General features: G+C 45.4%; 1 protein-coding gene across 1 annotated transcript in view; it reads left to right on the top strand.

Moving 5' to 3' along the window:
- The window catches only part of LOC138452729 (uncharacterized), a 381209-nt gene that overhangs the window by 213560 nt on the left and 147064 nt on the right, over positions 1–20585 (top strand). The window contains 2 exon segments of the mRNA XM_069605077.1: positions 11347–11616; positions 11618–11842. Coding sequence (XP_069461178.1) covers positions 11347–11616; positions 11618–11842 — 495 coding nt within the window.

Here is a 20585-nt window from a genome sequence, read left to right as displayed (position 1 = left end):
TCTTTGGCGTGCGTTAGATGTTCTTTGGCCTTTTCAAAAGCTTGAGTTGGTGTAAAGGGTTACTACCGCAGGCATTTCTAATCTAGTTGGGAGGTCCAATTCCGAGGTACGTGGATGTCTGACATAAAGAATATAAAAGGGCGGTTGTCCCGTGCTGGAATCTAAGGAGTTGTTATAAGCGTACGCTGCTATCCATAGCAAGTCTTTCCAGTATCTTAGCTTGTGATGTAACATACACCGCAGATACTGCTCTAGGGTTTGGTTGGTCCTTTCGGTCTGGCCGTCTGTTTGAGGGTGATGGCTAGTGGATAGTCGATCGTGAATTTGTGCCATAGCACAGCACTTCCTCCAAAAGTTAGAAACAAACTGACTACCTTGATCGGAGATCGGGACTGTCGGAAAGCCATGTAATTTAATAATATTGTCCATAAATACCTTGGCTAATGTGGATGCATCTGGAAGACCCTTGAGTGGAATAAAGAGGGCCATTTTTGAGAATAGGTCGACAACTACAAGAATGGTGTTAAACCCTTGACTGGTAGGTAGCTCAGTGATGAAATCAAGGGAAAGAGTGTGCCATGGTGCTGGAGGAATGTCCAAAGGTTTCAAAAGGCCAGATGGTTTGTGTTTTTGCGATTTATTCTGTGTGCAGACTCCACAAGACTGAATGTATTGGATGATATCTCTTCAGCCAGGTAGGCCACCAGAAGTTCTGTTTAACCTTGGCTAAGGTTTTGGTAATTCCAGGGTGTCCCTCGATTAGGGAGTCATGGTAACTTGAAATAACCTGTTGCTGTAAGTTCTTGGTGGGTATGTATAAGCGATTCTTGAAGAATGCTAATTGGTCTTGGACGGAATACTGTTCTCCTTGTGCTTGCCACGCAAGGTTGGCATCCGGATTCATGCTCTGTTGAATTTCTTTTTTCAGTTCTGTGTGGGTTAAGGCAGTAGTAAGGCCTAAGAGCTTGTCTACTGGTATGATGGGGACTGGATCTGGAGCCGTATAAACCAAGTCATTAGTGTCAGTACGAGAAAGTGCGTCACCCTTTCCATTCTTGACGCCTTGTCGAAACGTTATGACAAAATCATATTAGGCGAAGAAGAGAGCCCATCGCAGCTGGCGTGAATATTGGGCTTTGGCTATCTTAAGATATTGCAGGTTTCAATGGTCTGTGATTACTGTAATGGTGTGTCTGGCTCCTTGAAGGTAGTGTCGCCAGGCTTTAAAGGCTGAACCTGATTGCCAAGAGTTCTTTGTCTGTTATTGCATAATTTCTTTCTGGGGGTGAGAACTTCTTTGACCAGAAGGCCACGGGATGTAGCTGGCCAGTTTCGGGATCCTTTTGAGAGAGGACAGCTCCCATTGCTATACTGGAAGCGTCCGTTTCCACGATGTACGGGAGGTCTGGACGTGGATGTCGCAGGATTGGTGCTGAGGTGAATTTTTTTTTAGTTCCTGAAAAGCCTTTTCTGTGTCTTCAGTCCAGGCACATTTTTTATTTTTTTGCAGTAATGCAGTGATTGGGTGTACGATTTGGGAGAAGTCTGGTATAAACCGGCGATAAAAGTTTGCAAAGCCTAACATGCTTTGTACTCCTTTCACAGACGTTGGTGATGGCCATTTCAGAACGGAGTCGACTTCGTGCAGGTCCATCTTGATGCCTCCGGGAGTAAGAATGAAGCCTAGAAACTCTAGTTCGGTTACGTGAAAATGGCACTTTTACATCTTGGCAAATAAACGATGTTCACGGAGTTTGGGAGGACTGAACAGACATGTTTGACATGGTCTTGTTTGGAAGTTGAGTACACCAGGATGTCATCAATGTACACTAAGGCGCAGACATCAATTAGCTCTCTCAGGACGTCATTCATGAAGTATTGGAATGCTGCCGGCGCGTTGCATAACCCAAAGGGCATGACTTGATATTCGAACAAACCATATTTAGTACGGAAAGCAGTTTTCCATTCGTCACCGCTTCTGACCCGAACCAGGTGATATTCTCCCCACAGGTCCAATTCGGTGTAAATTTGAGCATCTTTGACCTAGTTCAGCATTTCCGGAATGAGTGGCAAAGGGTAACGGTTCTTTACAGTGATCTGGTTCAATGAGCAGTAGTCAATACAGGTCCTTAAGACCCCTTCTTTTTTCGGTACGAAGAACAAAGGACTGGCTGCAGGGGACTTCGACGGACGGATGAATCCGTTTGCAAGGTATTGGTCTAAATAGGACTTCAGGGGAAGGTTTTCGGGGTTCAGTTAGAGCATAGATTCTCCCACAGGGGACTTGGGCACCAGGGACAAGGTCGATTTGACAGCCATAGGGCCTGTGGGGTGGCAGGATATTTGCCTGGTCCTTCTGGAATACATCCTGGAAATCGCGGTATTCCTCAGGCAGATTACTGATTGCACCCAAGACAGATGTCGTTGTTCGGGGAGTTGTTGAACTACTGCAAGCTGTCTTCAGTTCTTGGTAATAACAGGTTAAAGAACAGTCACTGGGGAAGGTTAATTTCCTGTCTCACCAGTTAATCAAAGGATTATGAGCGACTAACCATGGCATTGCTAGTATAAGCCGAAATTGAGGCGCTTTGATGATGTCAAACGAAATTAGTTCTCTATGCCCATCCTGACACAGAAATGTTATTTCAGCTGTGCATTGGGTAACGGGTCCGGAAGCAATTTCAGTTCCATCAACTGTAGTCACCTTATCAGTAGTCGGCTTGGAACATAAGGGGAGTCCCGTCTCTGTAACCAGATCCTGATCAATATAGTTTCTGACTGCCCCACTGTCGATGTGAGCATCAATGGCATGCATTCTTGAGGACCGTTGGTTGTTGATTAGGATCACTGGTATTGCAAAGTGTGAGGTCGGTGGCTCCTTTCTCTCAGTCGACAAACTGACCTCTACGTTTGTCGAGCTGGGTAGTTTTCCGACTTAGGTTCTTTTTCCTCATCTTTCTCAGTGGCCCCGACGACCTTCCTAGGGGGTTTTACTGGGCAGTCCTTCAGAAAGTGTCCTGATTTTCCACAGTACAGGCATAGTTGTTTCTGCCTTCTTTTGTCTCGCTCTTGTTTGTTAACGGGGGTCACACTCCCCCAAGCTGCATGGGCTCCACAGGGTTTTCTGGTGCATGAGTTACATTGTCTCTTGACCGAACATACACTGCCCGTGGATCCATTTTGGAGCAATCTGCTTTTCGGTCTTGCAGCCGATGATCTAATTGCACGACTAAGTTTATGAACTCCAAACAGTCCCGAAGGGGGTCCACTACTTGAGCTAGAACGTCTTTTAACTCTCCCCTTAACCCCCGATGAAACAATGTGGTTCTCTTGTTTTCAAGCCACCTAGCTTCCGCATCCAGTCTGTTGAAAGTTGCGATGTACGTTACCAAATCCTGATTTCCCTGTCGGAGGGAAAGGAGTTCATTGTCCACTGCTTGTTCTCGAGTGTGACGGGCAAACAGCTTCTCCATCTCCCTCTGAAATCCCCCAAAGTCATGTAATATAGGATCATCAAGGGTCACTAATCGTACTGACCAATCTGTTGCGCTACAGCTCAAATACGATAGAACAAAGGCCACCCGAGCTTGGTCATTTGGAGATGCTCCTGGCCTGCAAAGAAAGTGAAGGCGACATTGAGTTATGAAAGAGGCATATTTCTGTGGATCACCTGTAAATCGTTCCGGTGGGGCTAAAGGAACTGCTCCTGCTAGAGTAATTTGCACCAGAGTTGAAGAAGCGAAAGGCAGTGTAGGGTTCTGCATCGTTGGATTGCCTCCCGGCAGAGGTGTCTGGCCTGCCTGTGATTGCAAGTATTGTCTGCTAAGGTCTCCTGTGCGCTCCTTAGTCACAATTAAATCTCTTCGGAGAGCATTAGTCTCCTGACAGGCAGATTGAACCTCAGCGCGTAATTCTCCTATCAGATGGGCCAATTGGTCTAGTTCTGAGGTTTCCATGACGCCCAGGTGGATTTTAGTTTGGAGGCTTCGCGTTCTGTTACGCTCACCTGGTTCCACGGGGGCGCCACCCAGCAATCGGTGTCCAGGTATCCCACCCTGCGATGCCCAGTAGTGACCAGCGGAAGAATCCTTGTTCCTGATGTTGGCGGGTTCTCCGTCCTGCTGTCTCGGCAGGGGCGCATGGTGCTTTGCGGGCAATGGCGGTCGAGTTACTTCACTGATGCCGGCCCGACGTGAGTCTTTCAGGTAGGTCTTATTGCTATGATTTTTTGCTGTCCAAGCATGCCTTTCTGGAATTAACAATGTCTTTTTCTCTTCCTTAGGTACGTGGAAGTCCAATTCGTGGCGAAGATTAGATTCGGGGTTCACTAGTAAGTATTAGCGTTTTTGGAGCACCTAGACGCAGCGAGTTGGTGCTTAACGCAGCGCTAAGATGCCTTGCCTTTGCTAACCTGTTATCTTTTGTCCTCACAGGTCGCGGTGCTCTGCCGGAGTGTAGAATTCCAGAGATGTTGCGGAATGAAGTGCGAGTGGGAAGGTAAGCCTTTTGGCGGAGTTTGTTAACTGTGTAAAATGTCTAAAGCCTTGTCTTTCCCTTTCTGCAGGTCCGTCGATCCGAAGGAGCGCTGGTTCCAGGATGCCGGTCGGAAGAGCTGAGGATCGCTAATGATGGAATTCAGGTAAGCTGCAACCTTTTCTAACGATGTCTTCTTTCTTTTTCTGCAGATGCTGTTTATCCGAGGTTCGTGGCTGAAGCTGAATGCGGTGAGCGTCACGTTGCAGTATTGCAAACTAACGCGAAGCGTGTCAGTCCAGTCGGGCTTGGTTTAAATAGCTTCAAGAAAGAAGTCCAGGTAAAAGAGTTCCAAGGTGCCACACCCAAATCATCCTTCTGCAAGCCAGGTTCCAAGAAGCCTGATTCTGTGGATGCTTCCTCATTGAATGACAGTAACAAAAAGTAGTTCCCAAGCACAAACTCATTATTAAGTATGAGCCTGGCGCCAAAGGTGCCAGGACTGGCCCCAAGAAGGCCTTGGTTGGGATTTAGTGGAGACTGGGGTCAAGGCTCCCCCCTGGCCCATGGGTAGGCCAGGGGCGCTTCGGGGTGAGGGTCGTGACACCAGTTTGGTGTAGCTGTTTCCTCGTGCGTTTAGCCTTGCTCGAAGTGTGCTTTCATGCTCCGCCTTTTATCCCTGTGGGGAAGGTAAAGGGCTGTCAGGTGTGCGTGGTTATTGTCTATTGCCTGACCCATTTGTTGGGACATGTCGGGTAAACAGCTCTGGTGTTAGTTCGTTGTCTGTTACAGTGTAAGAATGTGTTCCTGTCGGAAAAGGCAGGAGGGGTACAGCTTCTAAATATCCTTCAGGGTAGGATGGGGAAAAGGTGTTGCAGGGAGTCTTGCTATCTAATTGGTTTGTAGTCCTTCTTTACTTTGTCTACGTTTTGTTTACTGTAGTTTTGACATTATTTTAGCTTATTTAGTTGTTTGTTTATACCGTTTTACTTTTGGGTTTTTTTTGGTGACAAACGCTTCTTTTTAGTAAATGTAGCTCCACATGCCTGCATACAGTCATCTGTGGTTTAACCTAGACTGATTTTTAAAAAGAGTCTTTAAACCATTTAAATACGGTGACCATTTTGCCACAGAGCCTGCTGGCATTTTGTACCGGATGTCAACATCACTTCCTGTTATATACTACTTGCAGGTGTACCCGTCCTTCGCACAGTAATTCCTACTTCAGTCCTAGTTTGAAGTTTATTTACTGAACTAAACCAAACCAAACCAATGCTGCTTTGTAGACAATATTTCTAGTCTTACCTGTAGGAGATACTTTGAACAAATTTACTTTGTTTCTAACTCTGGAGCAAGCCACATAAAGCTGACCATGAGAAAAGCATGAATCCCATAAATCTATGCCAACTACTTTAATTTGTAGCATTGAGATTGCGCAGCAACATTATTGGTGTCCCGATCTACAGCCGAGGCAGCAGCGACATCAACATATGTGCCGTACATGTAGGGCTGAATTGTGTAAGCTTCAAGTGCCTTACCCATACGTGTATGGCTGAATGAAGCATGTAAGCTTCGTACTGTTGAGATGGCATACATTCATCAACTACGGAGGAAAACTAAGTTTCTGTAATTATCATGAGAGATTTGCCACAATGTGACGGACAGCGTCATTGCAGACACTAATGGAGAGACATGCACCGTTTCCCGTCACCCGCATTACCACAATAGCCCCATTTTATGTCACCCGCACGACTTCAAAAGTGAGTGCCGCTAATGTCAGCTATAATGCCGATAGTGTGGAAAGTTTACGAACAATGAACTGCTGATGTTTGTCATACTACAGCAAAAATCAGAATAATGTATATTTTATACATTTTACATTGCCTACACTATGGAACCTACTCGCATTCCAAATTTCAGGTTTGTAGCATGTTGGGAAGCAAGCCAAACATTTCAAACAGACACACACATTTTCATTACACGGCCTGCGTTAGCGGCCGTGTAGTTATGGTTGAGTTGCTCAACCCATAGGAAGAGCACTTTTTGGGCGGCTTATATCTTTGCCCTCCTGGACGAATCCTCACAAAACTTTGCAAAAATAGTATATGGCCCCATTGGATCGATTCTGTGAAGTTTGAGGTTTCGTTAAGGGGGGACACAGGTATAGGGGGCGTTCCAAAACGTGTGTTTTTTCCCATAGACACAATAGAAAAAAATGTTGCTCACGCCTACAGCCCAAACCAATGGAGGGATTTTCACCAAATTTGCGACAGGAGCGCCGGCTTGGTCCCGAAAGCGTGCTTTTGTAAATTTGGTGTAAATCCGTCCAGTAGTTTTTTTTCTAAAACTGCCAAAACGTGGGTAAAAAAATGGAGTGATATCCGGGTTCGGTCCACGGACTCACTTCCCTGTTCGGTCCGCGAACAGGCCTCTGATTGGCCCAGAGGGCGGCATGAGGTCCTCTAACATCGGATGTGCCAGCTGATTGGATGGTGAAAAGAGTGAGGGGCGTCAGATTTTTGGAAACCCCCGCCACGTTTGATTCGCAGACAGCGGCCGATGTCCGTGAACATCGCAGTGAAAACATATTAAACACAACATTGCACTTGTCAAACTGATGAAACAATCTCGGGAGAGGTGTGAGGGGTGATGAGGATGGAATGGGATATGGCCTTAAAAAGCCCAAAGAACTGGCATTTCTCTTCTCCGATGTCCGCGAACAGTCGGAATCTGGGGCTGTCCTGTGATGTTGACGAACATCTGAGATGTTTAGGGACATATAGGCCTATTTCTGCATTACAGGGTTGGTGAAAAGCAGTTTTTGGATGGCTTATAACTTTGGCGCCACTCAATGAAACTGCATGAAATTACTTAATTTCATTCTAGACCTGACTGAATGGTTCTGCAAAGTGTGGTGCTGTTTTGTCGAGAGGGAACAAAATTAAGGGTGGGGGGTGTCCCACAATATTTTAAAGGCTTATAAATGTGGTGCCATTTGACGAATCTGCACAAAGGTTTGCAAAAGTATTGTATATCTAGATATGAAGGTTTTTGATTTTGTCAAGAGGAGGCAAAATTAGAGGGGGGGGTCTCAACATTTTTAAATGGCTTATAATTTTGTTGCTGTTTGACGAATGTGGACAACGTTTTCAGAAAGATTATAGACCCAACCTTGAATGTTTGTCCAAAGTCTGAATGGATTTTCTAAGTTATGACTATTTTATGTATGTACAATTTTTATACTTTTCAAATGGATTTGCAGGAAACTCTTGTAAGGAGCATTAGCAAGGACCTGAAAGCGTGGTTTCGCTAATGTGTCTGTGTTTATTTTTAGAAAACTAGTGATATAACTTTGATGACCGAGGGACAATCTGGCTACTGGCCATGACCACGAGGGACCAGCAATGGGGTTAAAGTGGGCTTGGCTACCAGGGCACCGGCTATATGGTAAGGTTTTCCGAAATTGTGATAGGTTTGAATGGTGAAAGAAAATCTGCTTGTGGGTACATGTTGAAGCGCTGGATGGGATTACAGCAAATATGCACGAGAAGGGTCAGCAAGAATTTGAAAGCATGGTTTTGCAAACATATCCTGTGTTTTTATTTTTTTCAGAAGTGTGAAAATGTATGTACACAACACAGTGATAAAACATTGGTGTCTGGGCAATTGGCCTGGCCGTCTGCATTGAGAAATGTGTACTGTAATTTGCTTATTGGGGCATTTCGGCATGGCGAAGCGGTAGGTTTGAATGCGAAACTGAAGTGGTGGACTAGATTACAACAGACTTGCGTGGCGAGCATTAGCAAGGACCTGAAAGCATGTTTTTGGAATATATGTCTTCTTTTATTTTTCCAACGTGTAAGAATGTAAATAGAAAAACTAGTGATCTACATTTGGTGTCTGGGTAGTGGGTGCAGCCCTCGGCAAATGCAAATAATTGCTCTGATTTGCTTATTGGGGATTGCGCCTCGGCCGAAGCCCATGCCCCATGGATTTGGGGGACGGCCATGGCTGCAAGCCATGAGCACTGGCCGTTGGTTACATTTTTAAGTTCACGTTTTTATTAATATACTTTCAGCCAAGAGGCGTTGTATATACACATACTCATAAATCATGACTCACAGCCAAGTATACAACATTGCACAATTCAATTCACAATACTGTTTGCTCCAAGAGACCCTTATCCACAATTTGGAGATAAAAAGATACAGTAAAATAAATAAGATTAATATCATCACCTGCATGAACTTGCTCCACACATCAGCAATGTTGTTAAAATCAAACATGTTATTATAGGATTTTAAAAACTTATAACGCAACTTGGCCAGACTTCCACAATCAATTATCAAATGTTTAAATGGTTCAATTTCATCACCTCCACATAGACGACACTTATGCATTTCTTTAGGCACGCCTTTCAGTACCATTGTTTCAAGAGCTACTCAGGAATTGCATTTCCTTAGTAAGTATGTGCGGAAGGTAGTGACACTAGGATACGCCACAATGTATTGTGGCAAATTTAGAGGGGGGAGCAGGAAGCTAAAACCACCAACCCTAAGTGTCACCTTTCAGACTGAAGGCCATTGTGTCACAAAGGCCTGTGAAACTCCTTTGGGTTTTATGGTGAATCACATGAGAGTAAGCCTCCCAGCCGGGCTGACTCTTGTCCTGGGCAAAGCACATGCATGGAACCGTGCGGCTGTTTATACCCCAACGTCTGTGCAGTTTGGAAACCATGGAGACCCCCAATCTTAAGAATGCTGTGTCTGTGGCAAGAAGACTGAATCCGCACCCAACCCCCCCCCCCAGCACCAGTGGGTTGAATGCTGCAAGAGCGAGTGGTGCCTCAGGTAAGGCAGCATTCTGACACCCAGTCTATCCTCCATCTACAGATTTCTCAGAATCATTTTATCATGTGTATCGGGTAAAATACTGGCCTTAATTACAGCACCAGTTCTGGGGCGTCTAGATACTAAAGGTGGAGGGGGGGTGGACCTTGTGGACAATAGTCACATGACCAGTGACCTAAAGCAGGGTTGCATCCTGGCCACTCCCATTACTTCCACCCACAAATGGAGGCAATTAAAATATTTTGTGGTTGCGATGCACAAATGTTTTTTACACTACCAATAAGCTTGCAAAGAATGCTTATTTCTCATCAGAAATGTGTTCCCAATTAATGACCCAAGACCAATATCAATATAACCCTTTTATATTGAGTTTTACACATAAGTACAATAGACTGTGTAATTGGTATTGGAATGATGAAAAAGTAGTAATAACCAAGCTCTAGAATAATGTGGGTGAATCATGAGTCTGAAACAATAAACACCTCCCCGATTAGGAATGGTCTGTGGACGTTTGATAAAATGTACTGAAGCCACTTGACTGAAATGCATAGAGGACGCACTTTAGAGAAGATCCCTTGGCTTGGGGAACGTCTCCTGCATGGATTATCTTTATTCAGAGTTTGGTATTAATACATGGGTTGCCAGGTAGAACAAGAGCACTCTTATTTGGATACAAGACATTGGGGAAACTCCAGTATATTTCTGAAATGGCTGATAGCGGAGCTGTGGGTGAACCAATCAAGACTGGTGCTCGGAGATCGCATTAAAATTCCAAACATTGAAAGTATTTCTAGAGTATATAATGAAAAGGGAAGGGTGGGGTCACTAGGGCATCTGCACCCATTTAGGGCTCTGCACAAAGACTGAATAAAATGCAGAGGAGATTTGTAGAGAAATATGATCGGAAAAATGCAATATTCTGGCTTGGAGCTTTAAGGGGAAAGGAGGTTGCCTTAATGTTGGCTATGTTACGACTTTGGTTTAGAATTTGAAGCCTTAAAGACATGTGAAATATTTGTAAACCTATGAAACACTACTGTGCATGTCTAATATTTCTTTTTTCTTTGTTTAGAAAGATAATGTGTCCACTTTCTTTTACAGTTTTCTAAAGCCTGCACAGAAAACGCAAAGGGTTAAGATGTAAAATACCCGAAGAATGGGTTTACCTGTAACAAAAGGGAGGATGTTGGATATCTCATGGAATGGACGTTTCTAGAAGGCCAGTCTGGTCAAGAACTGGGGGTGGAGGAAGCTACGCATTATTAAAAGGATTTCTGTTTTCACGTGCATTGCATATTCAGAGTGTCAAGGTAACCGGGAGAAGGAAATCCTTCTGAAAAGTAAAAGAAAATGCATGGATGAGCAAGAGACCCGAAAGCAAGTCTGAATTGGAATTACTATTTAATTCTAAATTCATAGCATGTTTATTCACAAAAGAATGCAAATAGTAGAACATCAGTGCATTGAATTCGAAAACACTACATACCAAGGTTGGATCCAATAACCCTAACAAACATGTTCTTTTCACAATCAGCATACTAACAACATAAGACATTAAAGCATTAAGATTCTCTGAGACCACCCAAATGGGGAGAAGTTGTCAAAAATTCCACCTGCATGGACACACAGAGGTGAAGAATCGAAGCTCCTAAAAAGAGCTTTCCTTTGTACAATGCAATTATAATCAGGAGCACAGCACTGAGAGAAGAATATAGAGCATTCTATACAAATGGCTGACCCTGTAATGAGGTTCACTTTGTTGTGGCATTCTTGCTAAACACAATCCAAGCTGGAGAAATGAAACCCCCAGGGAGACCTTGCCAGGACAATGAATGCCATAAAAGCTTCAGTCTGAAAACCCATCCTGCTCAAAATGAAAAAAACCCACACAGGAGAAAATCCCCATCAGTACACAGAATGCCATAACCGTTTCAGCCAAAAAACATATCCAACTCTACATGAGAAGACCCGTACAGGAGTAAAACCTTATCAGTGCATTCAATGTCAGAAATGCTTCAGTCAGAAAAGCAACCTAACCACCCACGAGAGAAGCCACACAGGAGCCAAGCCGTATAAGTGCTCTGAATGTCAGAAATGCTTCAGTCATAAATGCAACCTAACTACCCATGAGAGAAGCCACACAGGAGCCAGACCTTATCAATGCTCTGAATGTCAGAAATGCTTCAGTGAGAAAAGCAAGCTAACTATACATGAGAGAAGCCACACAGGAGCCAAACCTTATCAGTGCTCTGAATGTCAGAAATGCTTCAGTCAGAAAAGCAGCCTAACTACCCAATGAGAGAAGCCACACAGGAGCCAAACCTTATCAGTGCTCTGAATGTCAGAAATGCTTCAGTGTGAAAAGCCGCCTAACTAACCATGAGAGAAGCCACAAAGGAGCCAAACCTTATCTGTGCTCTGAATGTCAGAAATGCTTCAGTGTGAAAAGCAGCCTAACTTCCCATGAGAGAAGCCACACAGGAGCCAAACCTTATCGGTGCTCTGAATGTCAGAAATGTGTTTGTGCCCTCCCTGACTTATACGTGTAGAAATGAAAAAAACAGATACTCCCTGGACAGGGAATAAGACACAAAAGAGCAGGCTGCGAGAGTTCAAGGAAAAGTTTATCTAGATCTCTGAGAGTGCTCTGACCACATCAAAGTTACACCATATTATATAGTACATTGGCATATTTAACACATGATGCTACGTTGGACCCGGATTGGTCAGCCAGGGTGGTGTCTTAGGTGTGGGCATCATCTCTTCCTCCGGGTTGTTTGTTTACTTGGCCCAGATGGGTGAAGGTCAGGTCGCTGTGAAACATGGTGGTCACTATCTAAGCTAAGAAAATATATTCTAAATAATGCATGCACTAAATAATGGTTGATCACAAGACACTCAGTAGTATCTATAACATCCGTGACGTTTGGGTTATACGGATCACAGGTTTACGAGTCTTGACCACTATAATACTGTCATTGAACTGTAGGGTTAGTCTCACAAGAATCTCAGGTATGTGGCATTTGTTAGTATTGGGCACGATATACTGCAGCAGGGGTCTAATGTTAGTTGGGGGTCTGTTGGGAGGGCTTCATAGCATGGTCAGCGGTCGGGCAAATGAAAGGGATAACTTGCCGGGACACAGGGTTAGAATGGCAATAAGTTTCAACTGGCGAGGGTGAGAGGGCAAGGACACTTTTATGGAGATGGACAAGCTATGTGCTTGGCTCATGTTGGTTCACATGCAGGACAGTGATCTCAGAGGAAAAGAGATGTGTTACATTTATTATTTGTTGCAAGCATCTCCGGCTTCAGCGTGAGAATGGAGCTGCAGAGTTTTCCAGTCGGAGTGGGAACGAGGGTGGGGGCCATGTGCTCTGAGCTGCTGCGGCGGGGAAAAGGGAGAGGGGCATTTTGTACTATCGCAGTGAGGCCTGGTCACCAAGATGGAGTCGAAAGGGGGTACAAAAAATGGATGCCCCGTGTCCTGCTCGGTGCTCCCATCTACGCGAATGTAACCCAAAGTTAACATTGCGTAAGGGCGAGGGGCGTACCCACCACTAGAGTCACTTGGTCTGAGTTCTGTACTGAGAAGTGATGGGAGAGAGGGGCCCATTGGCCCCTCGCTCCCACACATTCCCCCGTTTCGTTACATCTAAAGTAACAAATACTTCTATTTTTTATTCTTTTCATTCTCCCTTTGGTAGTACTCCGCACAGCCTCGTCCCACGCGGGGGTGCCTTTTATTGCCATCCACGCTCTGCATACACTTCTTCTGGTGTACCCATTAAGTAAATTCCTCCATCCCCATCTAGATCCACCCATACTTCTTGGTCATTTGGCCAATAATAATCTCCATCGTATTCGTTAAATTCATAATCATCACTTATATTTATGTTCAGACGTAACAATGATACTCTTGTTGGTCCTACAGTGGTGTGTCCTGAAGGTTGCATCACATCTGTAGTGTTCATGTTAATCTCATGTGATTCTTTCCACATAGTCTTCACCCCAGTCCATATCAAGTGCGACCCTTCTCGTATCATGTTAGCCCCGCTTCCTCCCCTGTGCATGTCATTAACCAAAGATAAAAGGGTATAATACCAAGCTGTGAAAAACAACATTACTGACATCAAAACTGCAGCACATTTCAAAACACATTCAACGTTACTGAACCTTTTAGCCCTAATGGCGTCCCTATCACTATCTAGCATTAATTGGGTCTCAGCGATTGTAGTTCATTGGGCCATTTGTCACCTGGAGGGGCAATATAAATTTGTTAAGTCACCACAATATATACATGTATTTACATTTTTTGTTCAACTTCATGTTTAATCATCATTTTTAGTCATGTTTGTTCTTTTACTCTATTACACATTTACTTTTGCTATGGAGAGAATGATAGTAAAACAGTGATGGAGAAAAGCGTGGAACAATAATCGAAACGAAGGTGGGAGATAGAGAGAGTTGAGGTGTATGGAGAGGATATCGATCAATCAAAAAGGAAAGAAGGAAAACATAGAAGAGAAGGAAGTAGGAGATAAGTCGTGCAGAACAAAATACATATCATAACTTTTATCTCTGCATGTTCTCTTTACTGACAATTTTGTTATCCTTTTTCAACCTCATTTGTGGTACCAGTGGCACCATCTTGCTCCTCCTGGGGGATTGTACTATCGTGTGCCCTCCTCACGCCTGATAAGTGCACACAATACTTCAATCCTTTCACCTTGATTGCAGTGGGTGCTATATAGCTGACCTTGTAAGGGCCATGAAACTTGGGTGTATTCCACCTCCTTACAAAGCTGCGGACGTACACGTGTGCTCCTGGCATCAGTGGCCCGCTTAAACTGTCTGTGGCCGGTGTGGTAGTATCAGTCGCCACATTTTCAGTAAAAGGTGGTGCTATTTGTCGCGCTATGCTGCATACTGCGTGTGTTAACTGGGTCAGGTATTCCTTGAACTCTTCCCCAAGCACTGTGGCAGCCCTGTGTGCATCCGATGCTCTTCTAATCGGGGATACTAGCGTGTGTATTCGCCTCCCAGTTACAATTTCGTGGGGGCTCAGATGGTGGTCTTTACATGGTTGCGTCGTGAGTTGGAACAGTGCTAGGGGCAAGCAATACACCCAGTTCTTCTTCAGCATGTTACACAACTTAGATAACTTACTCTTTATCAGTCCGTTGATCTTTTCTACCACTCCATTCACCATCGGGTGATAAATTGAGCATAGTTTGTGTTTTACCCCCAAGAGTGATGTCACTTCCTTAAAGAGGTCATTCACGAAGTGCGTACCGTTGTCTGATCTTATCACATTGCATATTTCCCATCGGGAAAACACTTCCCGAACAAGGAATTTGGCGGCACACTTCACGTCTGGGTGGGGACATGGGCCCGCTTCCACCCATCTTGAAAAGGGGCACACAACCACAATCAAATATCTTGCTCCATTACACCGCTCTCCCATATCAGCATAGTCTATATGGAGCTCTCTAAATGGTCTTGTTGGTCGGGGCAAGGTACCGCGCCGTGTTCTCAATGTCATTCCTGAATTATATGTTTGGCATGTTATGCATTCTACAATGAATTTTGACAGGTGCTCTTGCAAACTGGGGACGGACCAGTGTTCCTGGATGTCTGCGGCAATGTGTTGTTTTGCTACATGGCCGGGGAAATGCAACTGTTAGAATGCTATTTCTAGTAACTCTATGGGCATTACAACCTTTCCTATTGTCTCCTGTCTCCAAATGAGATCTGTGGCTGATTGTTTACATCCCTGTTTGCTCCACAGTTCTTGCTCCTCCTGTGGTGCTCTACTTTGTAATTCTATTATCTGTGCTATTGGGGTATTACTGTAGGCTTCTTCTAGTGGGTCTGTGGTGGTTGCTTTTACAATGCATTCGAGTGTTGGTGTTACATTGAAATACGAGGCCTCCTTCGCTGCTGCATCGACTGCCGCGTTTTCCAATGAGATTGCATCTGTGTTGTTGGTATGGGCTTGGCATTTCACCACTGCCACTACCGATGGTACTGCTAATGCATCTATTAACTCATTCGACAATGTTGCATGCTGTACCGGAGAACCGTCTGCCCTCCTGAATCCCCATCTACGCCACCGTGACAACCCTGAGTGCACTTTGGTAGTTGCATATGCTGAGTCTGAGTATATTGTCACCGCGCAGCCCTTGGCTATGTGCAATGCTTCGATCAGGGCAGTTAGTTCGGCTGCCTGTGCTGAGTAATGGGATGGGAGACGCTTTTGCACAATTGTCTCATAGTCATCTTCCTCCATGCGCACTACCGCCATCCCTACGTGTTTTTCCCCTGTTTCGGGGTTTATTGATGCTGACCCATCTATGAAATATATTTCTCCCTCCTGTCGGGCATTTTCACTTGCTTTTGTGATGTCATCACCTTCCCCCTCATATGTGGCACAATCGTGTTCCTGTATGTCTTCTGTCGTGCATGGCTCTGTAATGAATGTTGCTGAGTTTACTGTTTTGCAACTTACAACGTGTGCGTTGGGGCTCGAAATTATTATTTCATATGCTGTTGCTCTCTGTGTTGTTAGCGTTGATTTTGATTGCTCAAGGATGGCGAATAGGGAATGCTCCGCATATAGCGTTACTGAACATCCCTTGACAATGGTGGCGCTCTTTTCAATCACGAAGGCCGCAGCTGCTAGAGCCTGTTCGCACGCGAAATGGCCTTGCATTACTGGATCTAGTGTCCCGCTGCAATAAGCCAATGGTTTGTGACCTAGTGATGTTTTCTGTGTCAGTACTGCCGTCATCAGTGTCCCATTACAGTGTGAAAACAAGAAAAATTCCCTCTCATAATCTGGGTTCGCGTGAACTGGGGCATCAGCAATGAGGTCTTTTAATTTAAAATACTGTGTCATCATTTCATGCGTCCATTTTATTGCAGCTCTATTTTTCTGTGCTTCTTTTAATGCTTGTAGTAAGGGACGTGTGTATGCCGTGTAATCAAGGATCCATGCTCGGCAATAGTTACAAATGCCAAGAAACTTTTGCATATCTTTCACAGTTTTTGGGATTATTATGTTGCGTATAGCAGCTGCTCTGTCTGGGAGTATTCGCTTCCCATCTTTTGATATTAGCTGTCCGAGGTATACAACCTCAGCGAGGCAGTATTGCAATTTTCCTTTGTCCACCTTGTACCCCTTGTTAGCTAACACATTCAGTAGTGCTATCGAGTCTTCTCTGCACTTTTCTTCTGTATGGCTGCAGACAAGTAAATCGTCTACGTATTGGATGATGGTACTCTCTACATCTATGTTTCCAATGTCCTCACGTAACACCCTGTTAAAAATGCTGGGGCTTTCGCAATACCCTTGTGTTCATACTTGTTGTTCCGTAATGTGAACGCTGTCAGGTAATGGGATCCTGGGTCAAGTGGTATGGAGAAGAAAGCATTCTTCAAGTCAATTACAGTGAAACATGTTGATTCTTTTGGTAAGCTGCACAATATTGATGCCGGGTTAGGCACTAATGGGAACTCTTTTTGAATGACATAATTTAGTGGGCGGAGATCCTGGATCATCCTCCACGCCTCTCCTTTTGCTTTTTTGATCGGGAAAGTCGCTGTATTACATGGGGAGTTTGATGGCACTATGATGCCTTATTTTAGGAGTGCATTTATGGTTTCCCTAATTCCCTCCTCTGCTTCTCTCGATATGGGATATTGCTTTACCCTCAGCGGTATTGCACCTGCTTGAGTTTTATTTTTATTGGTGTCACCTCATGCAGTAACCCTACATCGTGGGGCCCTGTGGTCCAAATTTCAGGTGCTACCTTTGCCATGTCCTCCTCGAATATAGTCAGTGGGGCATTGATGCTAGCCATGAGTGGGTTGTGTACCTCTCTGTACTGGATCATAATATCACATGGTATACTTATTTCCATTATTATTTCTCCGTCATTTTCACCATCAGTGAATAATTCCGCGTCTGTTATGTCTCATAGCATTATGTTTGGATCTATGCATAACACAGTTCTCCACTCGCACCCATGCGCGTCCAGTCCTATGACCACAATACGTCTGCTGGATACTTGAAATGCCTCGATATCTATGGACATTATCGTGCCTGGCACGACGTCTGTGTGTGCAATTGGGCGGAATATGAAATCTGATGGTGCTCTCCATTCTTTTCTCATTATCTCTGGCACCGCTCGTGCTTATACCTTGATGCCATAAATAAACAAACTTATATCAATGGGTATTCCTCTCACCACAACTTCATTCATTACTGTGCTGATCATCAACATAGCTCGTACTGGGCACACTCCTGGAGTTGAACATACTATTCCTTGTTCTGTAAACGAGATGGTCATATTTAGTTCACTTAACAAATCTCTCCCCAGCAAATTTTATTGGCGCGTCTTCGTGGTACAGTAAGGGTGCGCGCACGGTTTTTCCCCCCCACCGTTATATCAAGATCTTTAGTGTAAGGAACTTTTAAAATAGCCCCAGAGAACCCCTGCATCTCTAAATTCCCGCCTGCGAGCGGAAACCGCCCTTCCATAAGACATGATTTCTCCGCTCCTGAGTCTACGATAAAGATAAACTGCTTATTTCCTATCTCTGCCCCCACTAGTGGTTCCTCTACTGCACGTAGGGTGGTAGATAGGACTGGACACGCAAGTGTTCCCTGTAGGCTGTCCTAATCTGAATGTCTTTCTTGCCCTGGCACTGAAAAGACATTGGGCCTCATTACGAGTCCGGCGTTAACCGAGGGGATAAAACCGCCTGGTTAACGCCGGACTCGTATTACCATTCCGCCTCCGTGATTCCCGGAATTACCGGGGCATTACAACCCCGGTTTTCCGGGAATCACGGAGGAGGAATGGTGTAAATCCCCATTCCTATTGAGTCCTATGGGACTCGATGGAAATGGGGATCATGGAAACACCGGCAGCATCTCGTAATGCTGCCGGTGTTTCCTCGTCCGCCTGCATGCGGGAGGTGTTAAACCCACCAGGTCAGACCTGGCGGGAACATCACCTCCCGCCTGCAGGGGTCAGACTCAGGCGGTCCGGAAACAACGGTGGCGGCGGGTTTACCATCACTGTTATTTCCGGACCGCCTGGGTCGTAATGAGGCCCATTGTCTCCAACCACTGTTACGCCATGGTATGGTGCGGGCGCACTGTTTGCGGCTGTCGCAAAACAATTGCTGTTTGTGTTTCCTACCGCTTTTTGTCTTGCCATAGGTTGTAGCAGTGGTTGCTGTCCTTGCTGCATCTGAGGTTCGTTATAGCGTTGGTACTGCTGTCCCCCTCCTCTCATCGGTAGTCCATAGGGGCTACCTGGGTGTGGGCACCCCCAACCTTGTCTGTTCTCCATGGGCTGTTGCCCCTGGAAATACCCTGAAGGCCGCATTGTACAATCTCTGGAATAGTGTCCCCATCTCCCACAATTCCAGCATGACCCTTGTGGTCCGGCTCTCATTCCTTGACCACCAAATCCTCTATTCCCCATACCTCCAAACCCCCCTCTCTGGCCACGGCACCCACCTCTTCCTCTTGCTGGTCTTTCTTGCCACTGTTGTCCACCGTACTGCTCTTCTCCGTTCCACTGTCCTTGTCCTCCTGTGGCCCGCTGTGCCGCTATTGTTGCTGGTCTCTTACCCACTCCTTCATCCCCCTCGTTTTCTCTGTCTGTGGCTATGCTGGCATTGATGGCGCCGACCTTCACTAATTTGTTCTGTACCAGCTTCGCCTCGTCTGCCAGCCTTTCTTGTGCTATCTCCTTTTCTCTCTCTTTGATCCTCCTACAGTGGTGCACAATTATGCTCTGTATTTCAGGCCAGCCCTTGGCTTCTATCCCAGCTATTTTGTCCAAGGCCTTCTGCACCTCCTTCGGGAGCCCCTTTTTGATGATAAAATAAAACAAGGCGGTGGACTGGTTCCACGCCGTGCCAGTTTCGCTTCTCCATAAATCCTGAACCCGCAGTATGAATTGCGTAGGATCCTCGTTCTCCTCCATTGTGCACTGCATCACAAAATGTAAATCTGGAATATCAGGAAACGTGCGCCGCAATGCATTCCATACTTGTGCTCGAACGTTGTTGAACGCCGATACATCGTGGCGGTCACAACTCATCGTTACTCCGGGGAATCCGGCCTTTTCCCACACTGCGTCTGCTTGGTCACCAATTGCTGACACTAATAAACTTTTCACATCCCCCATTGCGAGAGGCACTCCTGCTGTGTTTTTCTCAAAGGCGTGTATCCATTTCCCAGCTGCCTCTTCATATTCATCTAAGTCACTCCACACCTCTTCTATTTCTGATTCTAGCTCATTGTTTCCTTCACATCCTTCCCCTCTCTCACTTTCTGGGGTGGGTGGGCGTATAATCCTCACGGGTTTGTCATTTAGATGAAACAGGAACGCCCCTGACGCCACTCTTTCTCTTGCCCTTGTGGTATGCGTGTTCCTTGTGATGATATTGATCGCACTGGCTCTGAGATTGCTTGCGCCACTTCCCCCGCTGTGCTCAATGTTGGCGTTAGATCCGCCATGGATAATGGTGGCACCTCTCCTCCCCCTGGCAGCATTTGGCCTCTATCGCACAATGCTTTTAGCCGCGATATTTCCATTTGTGTATGCGCTAGCTGTCGGTCTAATTCTCCAGTTAAGTGTGCCAAATTCACGGGGGGTGTGCTTGTTGGGCCATGCAAACCTCCTTTATCATAGGGTGGCGGTGCCGTGGCAACTGCTCCGGTTGAGGGTGCGGAGGTGGGACATGCTGGTATGTACAGGGGATCACTGTATCCTACTGCTGGCCTTGACATTAAAGGATATATTTTTCTTGTATCGCCTTCAGTTGTAGTGGTTGTGCACTCGCCCTTTGGCGTTTCGCTTACCTCTTCCTGCATTTTCTGGGTTTCGTTCGCTCTTTCTTTATTTACCTCTGCTGTAGGCGTAACTTCTTCAAACATTCGCCACAGGTCTAGTACTTCTCTTCTATTCTGTAGTTGTTTCCCCTTATACCTTGCTAACAAGTGTGTGGATACTAAATCTAACACCCTTTTATCGAATGACCCACCTTCTGGCCAAATTGGCGTCACACTGTCTCCGTCAACCATTGATCGTGGTATTTTTGTATCTTCTCACTGTATAACGGAAGGTGCTGACAGATATGTGCTAGTGGTGTTATTCCCCCCATGAAAATATTTTTTCTTCTTTCCCTTTGTCTGTACTTGCCTTTCAACCTCTCTTTCCCTCTAATCACTTCTCC

The sequence above is a fragment of the Ambystoma mexicanum genome, chromosome 4p (genome assembly GCF_040938575.1).
Source record: "Ambystoma mexicanum isolate Mex_15411 chromosome 4p, UKY_AmexF1_1, whole genome shotgun sequence".
Taxonomy (NCBI): domain Eukaryota; kingdom Metazoa; phylum Chordata; class Amphibia; order Caudata; family Ambystomatidae; genus Ambystoma; species Ambystoma mexicanum.
The sequence above is the reverse complement of the archived record's forward strand: the minus strand, read 5'-3'. Positions and strand labels throughout refer to the sequence as shown.